Source organism: Berghia stephanieae, chromosome 3 (assembly GCF_034508935.2).
Source record: "Berghia stephanieae isolate SIO BIC M18660-M18661 chromosome 3, UCSD_Bste_1.3, whole genome shotgun sequence".
Lineage (NCBI taxonomy): Eukaryota > Metazoa > Mollusca > Gastropoda > Nudibranchia > Aeolidiidae > Berghia > Berghia stephanieae.
Genome location: NC_088362.1, coordinates 61,580,207 through 61,603,258, shown reverse-complemented (window position 1 = coordinate 61,603,258; position 23,052 = coordinate 61,580,207). Strand labels below are relative to the sequence as shown.

Sequence of the window (23,052 nt, the reverse complement as noted above, 5' to 3'; positions counted from 1 at the left end):
TGGGAGAGAGGGTGTTCAGGGGATGACACCGGGGATGATCAAATGAATATATAAATAAATAAATAAATAAACGCATAAATGGCAGTGATGGACGGATGGATAAACATTGAACAGTGAATTTTCTTTTCATTTTTGTTGATGTTTTACTTTTATTATTTATTGTTTTTGTTTTAAAGTTATTGTTATTATATTTGTTATTGTTTTGATTTGTTTTGTTTTTTTGGGGTTTTTTGGGGGTTATTTGTTTTTTTTAAATCTTATCGCTGTGTTCTTGTCGCAGCATTACTATACAACATATTGCTTAAAATCACTTTTTTACTGGAAAATATATAAACAATGACCTATAAACTCTAGTCGGCCATGATCCTGCTCTATCATGAGCTAACTTATTTATCTCGTTCCATGTCTTATCACTTATCTGTATATCAGCTACTTTCCTTCATAAATTCTGTCATTGCAGAAACTCGTCGGTCGCCCAAGCTAAGAAAAAGGATATGATTTGTCCGCCTGTGTTTCTGTAACAATTTGAGTTTTATGAAAGGGGTGTTAACCCTTCGACAACCCCCAGGCTGGAGGACCAGGTGACTCGAAAAGGGGGAGTCACACACCATTAGTCGCCTTTTACGACCCGCTGGCTTGGCGTTTGGCTATTCTTGCACCCTCTCAGTTGAGGGACCCCGGACACCACAAGCCACAATCACTTCTCCTGAAACGTTAACTGGTGGGTGTAACAAGATTCCAAAATAAAACTGAATTGGCAGGATAGACTCTAACCCTCCGGTAATTGCAAAGTAGTCCTCCGGAGTCACAAGTTCAGGCAGGACCATGGAGCCCCAGAGTCTTTAATTATTTTTTTTTAAATTATACCCTACCGCCACGACATCATGACATCATAAGATACCGTCGCCTAGGCATTCCACAAAGGAATATAAATAATTCATCAAACAAGATGTCTGATGTCAACAGGAATTACTCATGTTGTCCAAGTGAGCAAATTGGGGGTTAATGATCTTGCCTAAGAAAAAAAAAAAAAGCGAGTTCATCACTTACTGAGCTACTGGAACCCTCTGCCCTTCAGTATATGACCCTGTTTTTTTGTTTTTTTTGGGTTTTTTTTTTTGTTTGTTTTGTGTGTGTGTGTGTGTGTGTTTTTTTTGTTTTGTTTTTTTAAAGGTTACCGGGACCATATTGAGTGAGCTTATGTCTGAGTTTGAAATCGACCAGACAAACAAATTGTACACCCTTGGGAAAGACATTAAACAGGCATGTCTTCCTTAACCTAATGACTGATGACGCAATGAGACATGAGCAATTTAGCTTTTACCCCATGTATAAAAATTGATGGGATCGCCAATCCGAACATGTTTCTCTTGACAGTCTAAATGATGTTCTTTCTGCCAAGCATGACATAAAATAGGAAGGGGTGGGGGTAGACGGATAGAGAGGGAGAGAGAGAGAGAGAGAGAGAGAGAGAGAGAGAGAGAGAGAGAGAGAGAGAGAGAGAGAGAGAGAGAAAGAAGAGAGAGAGAGAGAGAGAGAAAGAAGAGAGAGAGAGAGAAAGAGAGAGAGAGAGAAAGAGAGAAAGAAGAGAGAGAGAGAGAGAGAAAGAAAGAGAGAGAGAGAGAGAGAGAGAGAGAGAGAGAGAGAGAGAGAAAGGGGGAAGGTGTGTGTGTGTGTTTATTGAGCATGTGTGTTTCTAGGAGTGGGTTTGTATGAAAGATATAAGATAGATGGATGGATGGATAGATAGAGGGGGATAGAGATATGTTACCATATTATAAGTATTTGGATGGAGGGTGGTGGAAAGGGCATTTTAATCTTTATTTGAAGTAAATCGGGTGATTTTTCATGAAGTTATGGTCAGATGTATAGGAAAGGTATCCAGTAACTTTTCTCAAACTAACTTGACAAGCTGTAAAAACATTTAGAAGTGAAATTAAGCTTTGACATTTCCCGAAGTTGTACAAAAAGGGTTAATTTAATCATTTATGACAAGAACTCATTTTTGATTTTTTTTTTTTTTAAATTGACCTTTTCTAACTAAACTTGGCAATATCTCAGTTCAAACTTTTTCACAATCCGACTGATTATGTCATTCACTGTATTTTAATAAATAAAATTTACTGCAGGTGGGCGTGACTTCCTGAGTGCAATTTTTAACTTCCTTGTCCACCTCAATTTTATCCCCGGGAAATTCTGGCAATCGAGGGGCAGTGTGTAATAATACGACATGCCATTGTTTACGAAGGCCATAAATATGACGTCAGCAGTTCACGTCGATATCCCGATATTGTACTGTGTATCTGGTTGTTGGATGAGAGACTAGTAAGAGTAAAAAAATAATTAACCATTATATTATGGTAATGTGATAAGAGCTGGACGGGCCGCATTGTTATGAACTGATTTTTAACTTCCGTGTACGGTTGTGCAGAGATAACGATCGGCAAGATTTGGCAACAGGCCACCTCACTTTGAGTGTGCAGCTATGTGGTCTTCTGGTATGACACTCGCTTTCGGATCTGAAGATCCTGGGGTCCAGCCTAGCTCGGCGCATAGTTGAGTCCTTAGAAAAGGCTCTTTATTCACATTCTCCCACCTACACATGTGTAAAATGAGTACCTGGCCGTTAATAGCGTTGTCTCTGTCCGAAAAAAAATTGTAATATGGCCTAACAGGCGTCATGTCTCGTCCTACATGTTAAGTGTTGCTGTTGGCCCGGGATCCTTTGTAAAGCACTTTGAGCACGTTGAGTGGATATTGCTCTATATAAAAGCTCAATTTCTTTTTTAAATATAAAAAAGTAATTTAAAACAAACGGAACTTTCCCGCTGGTCCCGAGCATGCTGTGCGTTTATGATAAAATGCCCATAATTTGGTCAGAAAACTCCTCCTTCACTTCAAATATCGCTTGAATTAAATGACCCTCATCTTGACAAAAACTCGAACCTGGAACTTCGCGAGGACTTGATTAAAGTCCCAGGTTTGAGAGTTTTTGCCAAAATGAGGGTTATTTAAATTGATCGATATTTGAAGGACGAGTTTTCGGGCCAAATTGGTATCTACGAGTTTTCCCAGAGTACGGCAGTTAGCTGGTTAAAACGACGTATTGGGAGCCTTAAATTCCAGGATGTGAAAAAAATTAAATATACGATTGGAGTGGAGGCCTGGGATTTACCTTAGAAGTAACCAGCTAAATAACTTGTAAATATCACCCTAGAGTAAATAGCAGAGTAATGATTTGACATGGGAGAGTAGTAGGGGATGGGGGGGGGGGAGAGAGAGAGAGAGAGAGAGAGAGAGAGAGAGAGAGAGAGAGAGAGAGAGAGAGCGAGAGAGAGAGAGAGAGGGTGTGGCCTGTCCCCATTAAAAATGTGTTTTCCTTTCAAAAAAAAAAGGAAGAAGAAGAATAAGAAGAAGAAGAAGAAGAAGAAGAAGAAGAAGAAGAAGAAGAAGAAGAAGAAGAAGAAGAAGAAGAAGAAGAAGAAGAAGAAGAAGAAGAAGAAAGAAGAAGAAGAAGAAGAAGAATCTATTTGACCTAGTATCTACGCCAGGGTCAATGTGAAACAATAAAATTGCATTGCAGTGAAAAAGATATAGGCGAAACAAAAAGGCAAAAATGGTTGTTCCCCCGACCTCAGGGAAATGTAGCAATCCCCGTGCCTGCCCCCCCCCCCCCCCCCCCTCCTTTTAGTCACCGCAAGTAGAAATATGTCTTTAAGAGGCCTTTTCGCGAGAGAAACGAACAAATAAAACCAACAAGAAAGACAACAAAAACAAAAGTAACACAAATCAATAGTGAAAACAGTTAGGGAGCGGACAGTGACATAGGATGGGACTACTATCTTGATAAAAGACAATCGGCGGTCCTTACAACCAACCGTGCAGCGGTCATACCCTCTCACTAATCTATGGGTCATACAGATCAACGAGACTGATATCCGTTATCTCCCTTGCCATACACTTGATAGAAAACTTCCCCAGTTATTATTATAGGGTGGCTATCAAAAATCATGTCATGTATCAGCGAGCAGTGTCAAAAAACGTCTCGAAGCAAAGCTAAAAAAAAACAATTAAAAAAAAACAACAAAAAAACGAGCTTTTATAGAGCGCAATATCCAATAAACATGCTCAAAGTGCTTTACAGAGGGTCCCTGGCCAACAGCAACACTTAACACGTAGAACGAGACATGACGCCTGTTATGCGATATTGCAATTTTTTTCGGACAGGAACAACGCCAGGTACTCATTTTACACCTGAGTACGATGGGAACACGTGAGTAAAGAGCCATTTCCAAGGACTCAACTATGCGCCGAGCGAGGCTCGAAGCCAGGACCTTCCAATCCGAAAGCGAGTGTCATACCACTAAACCACATAGCCGCACTTGTTTTACCTACGTGTAAAAGGACCTATAATACTATATTTCGTCTATTTGCGGCTATGTGATCTTGTGGTATGACACTCGCTTTCGGATCGTAAGGTCCAGGGTTCCAGTCCCACTCTGAGCGGCGTAAAGTTAAGTCCTTGGTATAGGTTATTTATTCACAATCTCTCACCGTACTCATGTGTAAAATGAGTACATGACCTTTAACAGCGTTGTCTCTGTCTAAAAAGGTGTCTCGTTCTACACGTTACGTGTTGCTGTTGGCTAGGGACCCTTTGTAAAGCCCTTTGGGAATGTTTAGTGGATATTGCGCTATATAAATGCTCGAGGTTTTTCCGTAGTATAAATATCCTCCACGACCATGTGTGTTGTGTCTTATTGTCTGTTGATAATATAAAGGGGAAACTCGAAACGTCCCTACTTTTCGTCTCTGGAGCTGAAATTTAAGCCCATCATTGTTTACAAAGAGCATTCCTGGACATCAAGGCAAATGTTGACAAAGGAATCAAGTTATCATCGTTAATACATAATTCATAATCCACTGGATTCGGTCTCCCGGGAGAGGGAGGAGGGAGGGGGTTTGGTGGAAAATTGCAAAAAGAAAGACGTCGAGGGGCACTTATTTGCAGGTCTGATAACACAATTCCTAATGCGCTCATTGGAAATCTCAAAAAAAAAAAAAAAAAAAAAAAAAAAATATGACGCAAAACACTGTCCATTACAGCAATGTTAAACTTGGATTCGGATGTCAGACTTGCAAATATGTACACGTCGGAAGATATCACAATAATATTTTTCTTTTGTTTTGTTTTTTTTTACGATGATTCCTCCTGAACCGAGAAAAAAATTCTAGCCAAATTTGAGAAAACGCACGCATCGACATTTTTTTTACAAATAAAATTCCATCTTTTTGAGATTACTGTAAACACTGGACGAGTTTTCTGGCCAAATTTCTAAATACGTGTCTTTCCACAGAATGACAATTAACTGATTTAAAAACCGTTAATAAAAATGTTGCTGATTGAAGCTCTAAGGATAAAAATAACGATGTGTATTGAAAAGTAAGATTCAATTTATTAAACGTTGATTTTTCGAAACACGATGAATGAAATACTAAGGACGAATAAGCTTACATTTCAATACTTATCGTTATTATTTATTTTTTTTAAATAAACTACTGCGCTATTATTGACAACCCAAAATCTTACCACGATGCTGTAGTTATAGTAAATGTTGACAAAATAATAATTTGTTGATCTTCAAATCCTCTATGACATCCACACTACTTGTAGAATCAGAATTGACAACCCAAAATCTTACCACGGTGCTGTAGTTATAGTAAATGTTGACATAATAATAATTTGTTGATCTTCAAATCCTCTATGACATCCACACTACTTGTAGAATCAGAATTGACAACCCAAAATCTTACCACGGTGCTGTAGTAATAGTAAATGTTGACAGAATAATAATTTGTTGATCTTCAAATCCTCTATGACATCCACACTACTTGTAGAATCAGAATTGACAACCCAAAATCTTACCACGATGCTGTAGTTATAGTAAATGTTGACAGAATAATAATTTGTTGATCTTCAAATCCTCTATGACATCCACACTACTTGTAGAATCAGAATTGACAACCCAAAATCTTACCACGATGCTGTAGTTATAGTAAATGTTGACAAAATAATAATTTGTTGATCTTCAAATCCTCTCTAATACCTACACTACTTGTCGAATCAGAATTGATAACCCAAATCTTACCTCGATGCTGTAGTTATAGTGATAATAACAAGAAATGAAGTGACTGGGAAAGGGCCAGAAGACAAAAAATAGAGATGCCTAAATGAGCCAATAAAATGGAGCGAAAGATATTGATATCGGAGTAAATGTGACTCATATATAAGGGAACAACACAAAACAAACGACGTTTCGGCCTTTGGCCTTTTACAAGTATATATATATATATATATATATATATATATATATATATATATATATATATATATATATATGTATTAGATCAGATTTAGTGTTTACTTGATAAAGGCAAAAGACCGAAACGTCGTTTGTTTTGTGATGTTCCCTTATATATGAGTCACATTTACCCCCTTTATCTTTCTCTCCATTGCCAGAAGGCGATAGAGAATGATTGGGCTTAACCGCGACCTTACTGGTACGACAACTCCGCCTCGCCGGGGAGAGCGTGGCTCTACCTTATGAGCCATCCACCACTCAAGTTATAGCGAATGTTGACAGAATAATAATTTGTTGATCTTCAACTCACCTATAACACCTACACTACTCATAGAATCAGAATCAGAATCCATGGATCGACTTTTTGCTTTATTCGCCACCCACCCAGTGGAATGGAATGACGACATGCAATAATAATTTTGCCTGAAAATCGATGTGCAGGCAGGCCAATGTCATGCCGATCATACAGCATTATTTGTTTTATTCCAGAACCGACGGGACAGCAACTAGTATTGTCATGACAATGAATGGTGGGTGATCGGTTTCAACGCTTTGGATTTTGGTTTGTTTTGTTTTTTTCATATGCTTTTAACCAGATAAATGCCGTACTCTGAAAAAACATGTATTTAGACATTGGCCAGAAAACTCGGCATTCAAATATAAATCGGTTGATTTATATGACCCTCATAAAAAAAACTCTCAAATCTGGGACTGCGTGAAGTTAACTGGTTAAGGGTTTTTGTAGCGCTTGCGACACTTGTATGGTATACTACGACATGTCAGCTCAAGGAAAAAGGATTGTTTGATTTAATTACTTTATCGTTATTTAGGATAATGATCGACATCAAAGTGCGGCAATGTGGTCTTGTGGTATGACACTCGCTTTCATATCGGAAGGTCCCGGGTTCGAGCCTCGCTCGGCGCATAACTGAGTCCTTGTGGATTTTTTTTTAAAACTGTGACATATATACCGAAAGTCGAGCACAAAAGCTGTAACAGAAGGGGGGGGGGGGGAGAGAGAGAGAGAGAGAGAGAGAGAGAGAGAGAGAGAGAGAGAGAGAGAGAGAGAGAGAGAGAGAGAGAGAGAGAGAGAGAGAGAAAGAAAAAAGAAGAAAAAAAAAGTTTTTAGATGTAAAACATGACGTACAAACCAAAAACTAACTACCGCTATTACGACATAAAACATCCTAAACTGCTCTGATGTAGTGTAACATTCACGTCCTTTCCCCGGTCTTTCTCATCAAGGGGGAAGGGGATCATTCAAACTTTTTTAGCCGAGAAGTATTCAATATCCAATAAGTAAATGACGGGACGAATTATCCAACAGGCTTTGGGATAAATAAAAGTCAAGAGGGCGTTTGATTGATGGCTGGAGTAGCCATACGTGTTTTGATTGATAAGGTTGACAGTTTTACATGACTAGGGATCTCCCAACTACAGCAACCCCCCCCCCCCCCCCCCCCCCCCCCACCCCTTCCACTATGTTTCCACTTAACTACGGCTATCATCGCCTCGAAATTAAAAAAAAAAAAAGAATAATAATAATAATAATAAAATATAAACCAAAAAGGGTTTTCGATACAGGAAGGGATTGGTTTTAATCAATTCAGTAAAGATTGGGGGACTTCGTTTTAATCCAATTCGTCACCCCGCTGTCACACTTCTGACTCAATGGAGAAACAATTTAGCATTGATGACATCAAAGTAGAATATCATTCTGTTTTATTGTTTTATTTCGTAAATTAATCAAATTCCCCAAATACTTAATTCAAAAATAATGAAAAACAAACGGTGACATTCGAAAGAGACCAGACTATAGACAGACCGGGTTAAAAGACATGAAATTAGGCAGTATTGAAACTAAAGCTGCTTGAAGCTGTGGACTAAAAAGTGTTGTTGGCTAGGGACACCTCGTAAAGCGCTGTGAGCACGTTTAGTGGACATTGCTCTATATAAAAGTTCAAAGGGGAGGGGTGGGGTGTCATCCCTACTTTTAGCCGAGAAGTATTCACTAGTCAATAAGTAAATGACGGAATGAATTACCCTGCGGTTATGCGGTCTTGTGGAATGACATTGGCTTTAGGACCGGAAGGTCCTGGGTTCGAGCCTCGCTCGGCACATAGTTGGGTCCTTGGAAAAGGCTCTTTACTCACATTTTCTCACCGTACTCATGTGTAAAATGAGTATCTGGCCGTTTACGGCGTTGTCTCTGTCCGAAAAATATCGCCTAACAGGCGTCATGTCCCGTCCTACATGCTAAGCGTTGATGTTGGCCAGGGAACCCTTGTAACGCGCTTTGAGCACGTTTAGTGGATATTGCGCAATATAAAAGCTCAAAGCTTAATACTTATAGTACTCTATGATGTCCAAGATGACATTACAAACATCTCTGATCTGGTCATTCAACGAACAATGAAAAATGTTAATCTCTTCATATCTTAAATCCACACATCATCTATAGATAGTATGCGCTTGGCTAAGAATCTCAAAACATTGCCGTCCGGAAGTATAACGGACCAACACACAAACCTATGTGTAACCTTAAAAGTTAATATAGTTTAGTGGGAATTACTCATAAACGCGGATGGCAAAAAAACAATAACAAAGACCCGAGTGACGTCAACTTCATTCTATCCATAAATACAAGGTAATTCAATACAGTGTCGGTGAGCCTTTGACTTTTGACGTTCAATTGGATTCAATAGTATGATGTCACGTCGCCCAGCAACGGTGACGTGGTTCTAAACAAAGAAAACCGATACTTTTCATATGTCTTGTGATCAGAATGTATAAAAGTCAAAACATGATCATATTTATAATGTTTTTCTCTTCTGGATACACTTTCGTCGGAAAATATTTCATAAGGGCGCCCGCCATTGTTCCGATAGTTTAGAGCCAGTTACTAAGTTAAAGTTACTCTGCATCATTACGGGGGAAGTGACGTCACGACTGTTGAACCCCATTGTAATGTGCACGTTTTAGTGTGACCAGTGGTGCAATACATACAAATATATAGGGCTGCCAACCCCAACATAAGAAACAATATAAGACTGCTTTTCAAAAGGGGTGACATTTGGGGAGAAGAATTTTACATACCGATAATGTAAACTTGCAGTCGTCTCTCAGATTACATTTTCGTTTAAATATCCAAAAGTATTTAGAATTAAAACAAAACAAAACAAATAAACAAAAAAAAAAAACAAAAACAAATATCCAAGTAAAGAAATATAGTAACAAACCACTCAACGCTTCTGAACCTGAACTGTTGATATATTATAGGTGGTAAAATCGTGTCTTTGATATAAAATTAAAAAAATAAAAAATTCTGAAGTATTAGAGAAACCGAATAAAAACAGTCAAATGTTGAGAACTGATTCTACAAAAATCGCAGAATCCAAATAGAATACGGGTAATGTAAATGTTGCTTTTCTGTAGTGTTTCATTCATCGTGTTTTGATGATAAATTGAAGCTTGCATTCAATTTCACATTGTTAGAGAATTAAAAAGAAAAGCATATATTTGTACAAAGGTTAGAGAAAGAAGGTGTTATGGACATCGCAGTGCACCAATATATCAGAAAAATACCACTATCAAGATGATCATTTCGTTTCATTCATTTTTTTTTTTTTATGAGCTTTTATATAGTGCAATATCCACTAAATGTGCTCAAAGCGGTTTACAAGGGTCCCTGGACAATAGCAACACTTAAAATATAGGAAGGGATATGACGTATGTTGGCGAAATTACAATTTTTCGGACAGAGACAACGCTTTTAACGACCAGGTACTCATTTTAACCCGAGTACGGTGAGAGAATGTGAGTAAAGAGCCTTTTCCAAGGAATTTACTATGCACCGAGCGAGGCTCGAACCCAGGACCTTCCGATCCGAAAGCGAGTGCCATACCACTAGACCAGATAGCCGCATTTTTCGCATAAGTAAGCAGAAAGCCTAAGTAAATTTAACTCCCCTGAAATTTCAAACAAGTCAGCATCTGTCACAGACGACATATTTAGTGATGTTCCCCCTAGTAAATGTCGTTACCCTGAGGCAAGCCTTCGGGGCAACATTTTCTGTCGACTGGACCAGGTGGAGTGTCTCGGTAAAAAAAAAATAAAACTAAAAAAAACATACTTATAGTAATTTGCCCCTGGCGCATCCTGCACGCTTCCTCCTTGACGGTAAAAGTAAAAAGAAAACGACCTGCAAAATTGGTGTCCATTTGAAACACTTTGAATAGGCTTCAATAGTCGTGACGTCACTTCCATCGTAATGACGCATAGTAACTGGTTCTAAAGTATCGGAACAATGGCGGACGCCCTTATGAAATACTTCTACGACGAGCATAAAAGTGTATCCAGAGGAGAAAAACATTATAACTCTGATCATGTTTCGACTTTTATAAATTCTGATCACATGACATGTGAAAAATTTCTAGCCAGCATGAATATTAAAAAGTACAGATTTTCTTTGTTTAGAACCAAGCTGCTGATAGCTGGGTGGACGTGACGCCAGACTATTGAATTTGAATCCTATTGGAAATATCCGTTTAGAACATGTGATGCACTTAGCACATTCAAAACACACAGAGAGAGAGAGAGAGAGAGAGAGAGAGAGAGAGAGAGAATTACAATCTAGACACACACACAGCAACACACACAAAATCGCAATGAAAAGGATTATTTTGTTATTTTCTGTCTCAAATTGAAGACAAGAGGCGTGGTCAATGAGGTGTGTCAGGGATAAAAATATATAATATGCTTTAAAAGAATGAAGAAAGAGAGAGAGAGAGAGAGAGAGAGAGAGAGAGAGAGAGAGAGAGAGAGGGGGGGGGGGGGATAAATTGCCCTTGAAGCACAGTATGTCTGTAGACATAGGGAGGATGTATCTGGACTGACAATCTGATTAAAATTGCTCCAACCCCCCGCTGCAGTCTTCCTCCGTTTACACTTGCTGTCTTGTCCAATTATTTACAGCGTCGTAAGTATTTTGTGCAGTTGAATAACAGATATGTCAAAGAGAGAGAGAGAGAGAGAGAGAGAGAGAGAGAGAGAGAGATTACAATCTCTCTCTCTCTCTCTCTCTCTCTCTCTCTCTCTATATATATATATATATATATATATATATATATATATATATATATATATATATTTATATATATATTTATATATATATCTTTCTTTCTGATCAGGTCAAGGCAAAATAGACGAATGCATATTTCCTAAAAGATAAATACTCCATACTCCGCTGCACAACCCCAAATACTTTGTTTTTCATTTCGGCCAGAAAATTGTTACTTCAAATTATCGACTGATTAAAATGAGTCCACCAATGTCAAAATCTTCCGAGAAAAAAAAAATGTGGATTTTTTTTTTTTTTTTTTGTTTTTTTTTTGTCGATCGTTTTATTTTTTGCTGTTGATGTTTATTTTTCTATGTTTGTTTTTTGATGTCTAATTGATTGCTTTTGTTTTGTTTTTTGCTTGTCATATTTCAGCAGGACAGTAAAAGGCTGCTACTATAAATCATTGTGACTAAATCACTTACGAACCATCTTCACACTCACAACATTGCGATCCGGAAGTATAACGGACCAAAACACACAAAACGATGTGTAACCTTGAAGGTTTATATATAGTCTGGTTGATACAATTTAGTGAGAATTACTCATAAAGATGGATGGCACAAAAAAATTAAAAAAATAAAAATTTTAAAATGAATTTTAAAAAATTAAAAACAATATCAAAGACCTGAGTGACGTCAACTTCGTTCTATCTATAGCAGTTAAGATTATAACATCTTAAATTAAATTTAAATTGTGCTTTTATATAGCGCAGTATCCACTAAACGTGCTCAAGGCTTTTTACAAGGGGTCCTTAGCCAACAGCAACACTTAACATTTAGAACGAGACATGACCCCTGTTAGGCCATATTACAATCTTTTTCGGACAGAGACAACGCTGTTACGGCCAGGTACTCATTTTACACCTGAGAGAATGTGAGTAAAGAGCCTTTTCCAAGGACTCAACCATGCGCCGAGCGAGGATCGAACCCAGGACCTTCCGATCCGAAATCGAGTGTCAGACCACAAAGCCGCAAATCTTGATGGTCGCTGTCTCTTGCAGTAATTAGAAATAATATGCTTGCATTCAGTCTTTATACATTTAATCAACGCCCGTCAACGGAGAGATTAAATAGGTACGTAGGTAATGCTCAAAAGACACAGACAGTCGATATACTAAAATAAATATATCAAACTCGCAAACTTGATGCACACTCGATGTAAAACTAATTACCAACATCCCCAATCCTTTCTCTTTTTGTATCCCCCTCCCCCATCTCTCTCTCTTTCTCTCTCTCTCTCTCTCTCTCTCTTTCTCTACCGAAGGCATTCACGCACACGCGCGCACACACAGAGAGAGAGAGAGAGAGAGAGAGAGAGAGAGAGAGAGAGAGAGACAGACACACAAAAATAATAAGAATAATTATAATAAAATAATAAATATTAATAATAATAATAATAATAATAATAATAATAATAATAATAATAATAATAATAATAATAATAATAATAATAATAATAATAATAATAATAATAATAATAATAAGAAGAAGAAGAAGAAGAAGAAGAAGAAGAAGAAGAAGAAGAAGAAGAAGAAGAAGAAGAAGAACAACAACAACAACAACAAACACGACGCCTTGCTAGTTTCGGAGTGAAAATTAGTAAAATCTGTGCCATTATTGTAGTTGTGTATTAGATAGGTAAACTTAAGAGATTATAATATACTGCTTAAAAATGCTAAAATAACAAATCCATTTTCCATGACAAACGGCCATAGAAAAAAAAACTGAAAAAAAAATATTAAAAAAAGATAAATAAATAAACAGAAACAGAAAACGCCAAGTTTTTGGAATGTGGCATTAAAAAGGCCAAATTTACAATCCCGGTACCCCGTTTTCTTGTTTGTTTTATGTCTTTTACTTGATTTTTGTTGTTGTTGTTGTTGTTTTTTTTAATGACGTCGCAAAGATTATGGATCGAATAGAAATGATCGTATGACCGTTGTAAAGAAAGAAAGAGGAAGGGTAGAGAGATAAAGAGGAAGTAGGTGAGTAGACAGATAGAGAACGAGAGAGAGAGAGAGAGAGAGAGAGAGAGAGAGAGAGAGAGAGAGAGAGAGAGACATAAATAGAAAGAAAAAGATAGATCGAAAGACAGCAATAGAGAGACAGAGATATATAGAAAAAGAAAGCGAGAGAGATGTCGAATGAACGGCCGGGCAATAGATACAAACAGTCGACTATAATCTACTTAAGTAAACGGCTAATCAGGAAGTAAATAAATTATCTGTGTTAACCGACTTAAACCCGAGGGGGCGATGATTTAATAGGACCGAAAAATACCATGACCAACACTTAAAGAATGAGTCGTATTTATTTATTATTCCTCGAAAAGCTTTTTTATATTCCTTAACAAAATAATATGCGATCAACTTCTTCCATTGTTTTTTCATATTAACGTCTACAGAGAAACACAATACAGGGTTGCCAATTCAGGAGGCAAATATAAAAAGACATTTTGTACTTATACTTTTTGCCGTTCGGCAAGTGATTGAAAAACATACTGTGGGTTTGTAACATACCGAATTCCGTAAATATACGGAAAATTGACAACCTTAGCGACACACACACACACACACACACACACACACACACACACTGTCTTTTGTAAGCCGAGTAGTTGTTTTTTTTCTTTAGATTTTAGGTTTGTTTGTGTTTTGTTGTCTGTTTGCTTTTTAAGTCGAATCGTCATTCTTTTTTTTTTTTTTTTTTACAGTAAACAACTTCTTGCAGCTTAGTTTCCACTTTGACATCATCATCATCATCATAACCAATATCAATATCACGACTGCATCACCGTCACGACTTGCTTGTTTGTATGCACCACTATCGTGTGTCACCATCATTATTCTTGTGCAGAAGGAGTTTTTACAACCACAACCCCACTAGAGGTTCGCCCCAATCCGACACCCTTGACAACTATAGTGTAATATATTATTACATGCCCTGTAAATAATATCACAGGTACTTCAACTTAAGATGTGTAAATAGACACGCATCTTAACTGTACGCTGTAAATTCGGGGGGCGGAGAGGTAAGGCAACCTTACAAAGTATACACAATATAATACATATATTGGTATTTATTTTATCCTAGCTGTACAGGATAAGGCACGAAGTCTACACATGGTCCATTAGTCCCAATGCAATTATCTTTTTCTTTTGGGCTTTGTGTTTTTTTTAAACCTCTGACCTTTCTGTGACTGTTAAATCGTTTGAGAACAACCCTTTTTGGACGCCGATGGGGGACTGCTCTCTCTTTCTCTCTCTCTCTCTCTTTCTCTCTCTCTCTCTCTCTCTCTCTCTCTCTCTCTCTCTCTCTCTCTCTCTCCTCTCTCTCTCTCTCTCCTCTCTCTCTCTCTCTCTCTCCCCCCCCCCTTCCAAGACACACATTTCAAATCCGTATCACGTCATTGATGAATCATTTCTATTCTATTACTGTACCTATATTATCACGACAATAGACACTTTTCACAATGTGTAATCTTACACTCTATAACCTTAATGACAACGAAATCAACAAAGCTGTCATGAACCGTTACTGGTTTGAGAGATAGAGACGCGTCTATGGAGTAAATAATATTATAATATTATAAAACGTTTTCAAACGCTTTAAAATAAAAAAAAAAAATAGCAGCAGATCAATATGAATCAAATTTTGGACAAGACAGCAACTGATAGTTTGAAATACACATATAATTTGTACACAGTCAGCCATTATGTAGCATGATTGTAAGTTATTCAATGACAACAACAAAAAATAAGAAGAAACTAATAATAATATATAATATATAAAATAATAAATAAATAAATAATATTAATAAAATAATAATAATATATAATTTTAATATTAAATAATATAACAATAATATATAATAATAATAATAAATGATAATAATAATATAATAATAATAATAATAATAATAATAATAATAATAATTAATAATAATAATAATAATAATTAATATATTAATAACAATCATGATAACAATTATAATGAAAATAATATAAACAATGATAATAATATACAAAAACAACAACAACAATAATAATAATAATAATAATAATAATAAATAAATTAAATTAACAAATATATAATATAAATAAATAGGATTAAATCCAATGAATGTAGGAAATGCAAATTGGTAATTTCACCTTTTGAAAAAAGGGAAAAAGACAATTTATTGGTAGTAAAAGACAATGTACAAATGGTCCAATGTGGCTATGGTGATATTGTCATAAATCATGTAAAACCAGTAAAATGTCCAAGTGATTTGGATGCTAAAAAGTGAAAATATTTTATCATCATAGATCATGTATGAAAAATGCAACAAAAGACCCTTATCCATTCAAATCCTAGAGCAAGATGACCGCTTTTTGGGCATATACTCTGAAGAGATGAAAATATACCAGCTAATAAAGCTATGAATACTTTTTTTTACCCCGTCTGGACACAAGAAATATCAAGGTAGACCACCGACGTCAATTCAATGTCCTCAATAGAGACCTAAAATGCCTTCAAAATAACAAAGAATTAAAATCAAAGGAAGACCTTATGAAATTAGCATCTACAGCAAAAGACCGTGAACTGTGGAAGGAAAATGACACAGATGATTAGAGAGGCAGCTGAGGCGTCCAGATCAGATGTTTAGGAAGCGAAAGGCCTTAAGTCAGAGTTAATCATAAATTACAGAGCTTTAAAAAATTGAAGACTTGGATTAAGTCTATATGAATTTTTTATTTTTAAAAAACGTCAGCTTTTATAGAGAGCAATAGCCACAGTACATGCTCAAAGCACTTTAAACAAAGGGCCCCTGACCAACAGCTACACGCAACATGTATAACAAGACATGACACCTGTTAGGCGATATTACCATTTTTTCAGACAGAGACAACACTGTTAATGACTAGGTACTCATTTTAAGCCCGAGTACAGTGAAAGGATGGAGTAAAGAGCCTTTTCCAAGAACTCAACTATCCATGCAAGGCTCGAACTCCTTCCAGTCCAAGAGCGAGTGTAATAACACAAGACCACATTATCACAGAGGAATACTAAAGAGAGAAATACTATAATATAGGTAATAGATTTTCATATCACTAAATATTTCAATATTTTCAAGTTACTTTAGAACATCTGGTACAACCAACACTTATATTGTTTTAAAACTGTTGTTGACCAAGCGTGTAAATACACACACATTTGACTGTTTCCCATTATCAGATGAAGAACTCTAGCTGGGGTCTGGGTGAAACCAGAATGTGTCATTATCAAAGTCATTTAAAAAAACATAGAATGTGCCATTATCAAAGTCATTTAAGAAACATAGAGAACTACATGGAAAACAACATTGAGGAGGAGATGGGGAAATGGACATATTTAGAGAACCAATCAATCAAGGAACTATGTGGCGATGTGGTATGACACTCGTTTTCGGATAGGAAGGCCCAGGGTTCAAGCCTCGCTCGGCGCATAGTTCAGTCCTTGGAAAAGGCTTTTTACTCGCATTCCCTCACCATACTCAGGTGTAAAATTAGTTCCTGGCCATTAACAACATTGTCTCTGTCGGAAAAAATTATATATTTCATATCGCCCAACAGGCGTCATGTATGTCTCATTCTACATATTACGTGTTGCTGTTGGTCAGGGACCCCTTGTAATGCGCTCTGAGCACATTTAGTGGATATTGCACTATATGTAAAAGCTCAAGTTTCGTTTTTTGCTTTTTTATTTTTCAACTTTCCATAGAGAAGGGGATGATAAAAAGGTGGAAAGTAGAACAAAAGAATGGATGAATGGATAAATGACAAGAGAGGTAAGAACACAAATGACAAGAGAGGTAAGAACTTGTGTTCTATGATAAAACTGCTATTAGAATTCAAGTGATGGCAGACCTGTAAATGGCAGCTAACAAAACGGTTGAAAACCTTTCACATAATGTACGGCATCTATGTTTTAAGTCAATATTCTTACATCCATGGTGATAAAAAAGTTTGTAGGGACATGAGGCCTGTTAGGCGATATTTTTTGGACAGAGACAACGCCGTAAACGGCCAGATACTCATTTTACACATGAGTACGGTGAGAAAATGTGAGTAAAGAGCCTTTTCCAAGGACTCAACTATGTGCCGAGCGAGGCTCGAACCCAGGACCTTCCAGTCCAAAAGCCAATGTCATTCCACAAGACCGCATAACCGCAGAGTAATTCGTTCCGTCATTTACTTATTGAATATTGAATACTTTGTTTTGCAGGGGGGGGGGGGGGAGGTCGAGTCTAAATGAAAAAAAATACTACAAACATCAGGTTCTGCCTTTTAAAAAATGATATTCATGAATATCAAATAAAGTCTGACCTGCTAAGCCTTTAAACTCAAGTTTCTCGAAAGTGATACCAGAATTAAAACTCACCAACGGTCCAATCCCAAAATTAGGGACATAATAACCAATCAAGGGCCTACAGGTCTGGAGGTGAGTGTCTTACCACAAGCCGCACATTTCTTACAACTTTATTCTTATATTTCTATTGGCATATAAGATATGGACACTAAATGCTGAAAATTTAGAGAACAGTGGATATTTGGATATAAATTAGTCTTTGTGAATTATAATAAGGTCCATCATGTCATATTTATCCCATTTATAATGTAAAGTTGAATGCTGGTAATAACTGCTTGCTACTCTCTGCATTAAAGATTAGAGTTAACAAGACTTACCTTCAACAGCAAAAGAGACACTGGATAATAAATCCATGACAATGATGATGAAAAATACATAGTTCCTATCAATATATGAAAATCCTCGATGAAGATGTCAACTGATCGAGAAATATTATCCAGATCACAAGAAATGTTTACACTCCTTCCTTATCCAGGGCAACGCGGTGTAAGCCAACAAGATTCAACATTGCCAAGGTATTGAGGCAATTATAATGGCAGCATCCTAAATAAGATTGAAAAATCCTGGGAATTCAAATCATCCTTTCATTCTGTTGAGAAAAAAGGAAACATGAAGAGAATTAAATACATTTAAAAATTCAAATCATCAATTATCAAATTCTTATATATGTCTTTGGGACCAATACAGAACCCATTGCTTATGGAAAAAAAGGGATCTATATGAAACAGATTTGAAACAACATAATGTGTACGAGATTAAAGACGAGTTTAGCGTGTTTGAAACATATTTAATATTAAAATTGCAAAACTCACGGCTAGGAATAAGCTGCACAAAATAGTACTTGTATAAAAATCCGTAATTAGCTTCAAATCCATATATTGCGATTCAATGGATAGGATGGATGACTATATTACGGTTAAGTGCAGTTTCTTTAGCAGAAACCAGTGGGAGAGGAAATAGGAAGAAGACAATGGAGGTGGATTGGACACACGCTTAGAAGAATGACTCCACTAAAACAAAGAGAGTATTGGACTGGAACCCTCAGGGCAGAAGATCAAGGGAAAGGCCACGGGGAACATGGAGAAGAGTTAAAGAAGATATAATACAGAGAAGTGATAAGACATGGAATGAGATTTTAAAAAGTTAGCTCAAGATAGAGAGTGACGGAAACCTTGTCTGTGGCCTATACCCTGACCCAGAGTGAAAAAGGCAATGATGATGATGCAGTTTCGTTTTCTTTGCTATGAATGGGTAAAATTCATGTGGTAGGGAAAGGACCATTACCTCTAATCTAGCAATTTATCCTTATCAAATTTTAATTCTCTCACAGCCATTGACCACACTGTGCGGCCAGAGCAAAATCTGTTCTACTGGCAAATGGCCGAACAGTGCAGGCGGTCTTGAAAGGCAAAAACAATAATGAAATCCAATCCTACTTTCTACAAAAGTACTATAAATTGACTCAATGGTATCATTTCTTTCATCAGAATATTCAATTGGCCCTAGGGGGGTATTTTAATTGAGATGCTGCGCCGTCGAATATCGCTTTGACTAAAATTGTCATTCTCATGCTGTCTCAATCAGGTGTCAGTCTTTTTGAGATGGAATTGTGAATATAACCTCAGAACTGAAAGAGTAAACAAAAATAAACAAAATAATCCCTTTATTTTTTTGGGGAAGGATTTACTTGAGAAAAGACAACACAGGCGATAACCAGTGAGAAGAACTGTAAAGTTAGAAAAATATACTTTTTAATGAATGGAACTGGGTGTCAAGATTCATTTAATATTAAATAACACAAAATATTTTTTTAAAGAGTTATAATTCAATCCAGTTAATGATTATCATGGACTCATTTTGTGAATCAATTAACATTTCCAATTCAAATACACCATGTAATTTTGTATCAACATCGTCAATTAATCGTTTAGCAGCAAGACTGAATTTCTCAATGTCGATATTGCGAGTATCTTACTTAAAAGCATAACATCATAACCGAATTGTCTTTTTAATAGGAGTGACAAAGCTCACTTAAATTGTCCGAAGTGGCAATTCGGATTGAGTCTGAATAGCCTTCCTCAAATGTGCGTACGCATACACACGGGGTTGGGGACACGGGATGGAAGACACAGTGCAGGCAATGGGCAGAGGGTGGAACTGATATTTAAAGAAATAGAAAAAGAGTTCAGAAGAAATTTGATTCTGACTCAACTCATACACTTGCTTCAGACTGTAGAGGGATTGTTGACTGTCCAGCTTTACAGAATATGTAAACATTTTTGTCCTGATTTTGTTTGGACATTGTGTTATGATGTTACTGACTAACTTTTAAAGAGTCTTAACTACTTTCTTTTAAATTTTTAACTGGATTTCAAGTTCTAAGATTTTGTCTTTCTCATCAAAAAAAAGCGGGTTTAGACTGCCTGTTGATAGTTATTAAAATCGCTAATTTTGATTTGATTTTATGTATTATCAATAATTAAAATTATATCTGTTTAAAACTGCACAGTCACGAGAGTCTATCCAGACTGAGTCAGAATAATCTGTTGCACATGCACATTGGAATTTGAGTCTGAATAACCACAGAATAATATTAATATTCAGTCTGAATGGCCGCAACCTAAATGTCAGGATTACAAAATTAATATTAATAAGGGACTAAAGAGAAACCAAGGACCATTGCTAACACAATTAAGTTAATATTAAATTTCGTGAATAGGCTACATCAGAAAAAAATGAAGAAAAGAAGGCCATTTCTATCTAATTCTAATGTTAACAATCACAAGAATCTGTGACAAAAATTAATTTTTTAAAAAGAAACTATTGAGGCATTTTTCCTCTTATCAATTACAATAAAATATAATGTTCACGCTTACTGCGTGTTTCATGAGAGAGGAATTGCAAGGGTGGAGGGGCAGCGAGGTGTCTTCTGTCATATTCATAAATTCCATCCTCAAAAAAGACCTATCAATGCAGATCTTAGATCAGGAAGTTGACATTTCTGAGGCAAGGCAGTACTTCAGACTTCAGTGCGGAGGCCTGAGCCAAGGTGCGTGATTTATTTAAGAGAAAAGAGAAATACCATGAATGGATTTGCGATATATAAACTGAATCATACAGAACTGTAAAAATAGTACCGTCTTTACAGGACTGTGTAAAAATAGCCACTGCCATGAAGATATCTTGTAAACTTTTGTGTCGTAAAATTTCAGCAAATCAATAAATTAAGTAACAATATCAATAACACACATGCCAATTACAGACACCGCACATTACAAGACACATTACATTGCAATTTTTTTTAATATAAAAAAGCTATGATTAGATAGTGAATAATAAAGAACAGTAATATGCGGTTGGTGGCCAGTCCAAGATCGGACACTTGCAGTGACAGTGGAGGTGAGCAATCACACACGAATTCAGGCTCATCATATAAATATGAATATGATGCTCAGTAGGATATCTCAACTTTTTAAAAATTAAAACATGAAACAATCACATAAACAGAGATAGCCAATGTCCAGAGTAGCCTTAAGTACTCTGAATGAAGACGTCTTGTTTGAGACTCTCTTATTCTTACTTTTTTTTTACCCTCCCGATCTCTGTGATTATCTTACCTTTTTTCACAAATCGCCAAGAACCATTTCCCCATTTAAAAACCACGAAAAATGTATGTTTTAAATATTTGTATTTTTTGTTTCCTGTCTCAGTTGGTCACTTAACTTCCTCGTCTAAAATTAAAGATAGTCAGTCTTAATCGAAGGTTATCACTCTTGCTCTCTCACCGCGAGCACAACAAAAACACCGTTACGAAAATTTCACAACACAAACTGCCTCGCCCATTTCCTTTCATTTTACGACAGTCGTCTGTCGTTTCTGTCGTCTGCTCTCCCGCTCTGATTCGGAATTCGGTCATCTCCTAAACGGGAAAGATTCGTAAACGGTGCTTCAACAAGGAGCGATTTTAATTTCGCCTGTCCTTGCTTTATTATTATTATTATTATTATTATTATTATTATTATTATTATTATTATTATTATTATTATTATTATTATTATTATTATTATTATCATTATTATTATTATTATTACTATTATTATTATTATCATCATTATCATTATTATTATTATTATTATTATTATTATTATTATTATTATTATTATTATTATTATTATTATTATTATTATTATTGTTGACTTAAGGCCCTTCGCTTCCAAATCATCCGACCGGGACGCCTCGACTGCCTCTCTAATCATCTGTGTCATTTCCTTCCACAGCTCACTGTCTTTTGGCTGTGGATGCTAATTTCATAAGGTCTTCTTTTGATTTTAATTCTTTGTTATTTTGGAGGCGTTTTAGGCCTCTATTCAGGACTGTGTGAATTGACGTGAGTGGTGGTCTACCTTGAAATTTCTTGTGTCCAGGCCGGGTGAAAAAAGTATTCATGGCTTCTATCAATGATCCTACTTTTTTCGTGGCTCTCCGTTCATCTTTCTTCCTTGACAGTACTGTTACATCTATTTTGTCAATATTAACGTACAGTTGGTGATTTTGTAAAGCGTTTTGGATGTCTTTTACACTAACTTGTTTGAGGGCAATAAAGTCAATGTTGTCTGCATATGCAATTTCCATGGGGAGATCGTTTTCAAAACGTAATTGGGCCGAAGGTACAGATTTATGCACATCTTTTAAAGCAGGGCTCAAACAGTATCCTCGTGCTGTACCGTTGTTGCAAGGAATGATTTATCCTCAGAGGCACCGATTATTGTGGTCGTTATTCAGGTTTCACGTATAAGGAATCGGATTTGCATTCAATTATTCAATTAATATATATATATATATATATATATATATATATATATATATATATATATATATATATGGGTGTGCAGTGATGGATCTGCAACTTATTTAGCCGCCCCGAACAATCCATTGCGCCGGCTGTAACAGATTTGTTGGCGATGATATCTTTTAAAAGGTGAGATAATAAATATAATTCGCGCTCCTTAACTGTCGAGCACTCTATATGATTCACATATATCAATTTCTCACGAATATATATATATATATATATATATATATATATATATATATATATATATATATATATATATCTTATTTACACAAATTTATAATACTCCTCAATATGCAAATCAATTTACACATTTTATTACTTTCA

The 23,052-nt window shown here is 36.2% G+C and overlaps 1 protein-coding gene across 7 annotated transcripts in view; it reads right to left on the bottom strand.

The window, feature by feature from the left end:
* The window catches only part of LOC144968140 (tyrosine-protein phosphatase 10D-like), an 85,012-nt gene extending 63,252 nt beyond the window's left edge, over positions 1–21,760 (bottom strand). For 5 of the 7 annotated variants that reach the window (XM_078906157.1, XM_078906155.1, XM_078906153.1 and 2 more), the window contains exons 1-2: positions 21,491–21,754; positions 18,191–18,462 (exon numbers count right to left, since the gene is read on the bottom strand). In XM_078906157.1, coding sequence (XP_078762283.1) covers positions 18,191–18,250 — 60 coding nt within the window. In that variant the 5' untranslated portion in view covers positions 18,251–18,462; positions 21,491–21,754. Of the gene's footprint in view, positions 1–18,190; positions 18,463–21,490 lie in introns of all 7 variants that reach the window. The other 2 variants (XM_078906159.1, XM_078906158.1) reach the window with 1 other exon arrangement.
* Between the last annotated feature and the right edge of the window lie 1,292 nt (positions 21,761–23,052).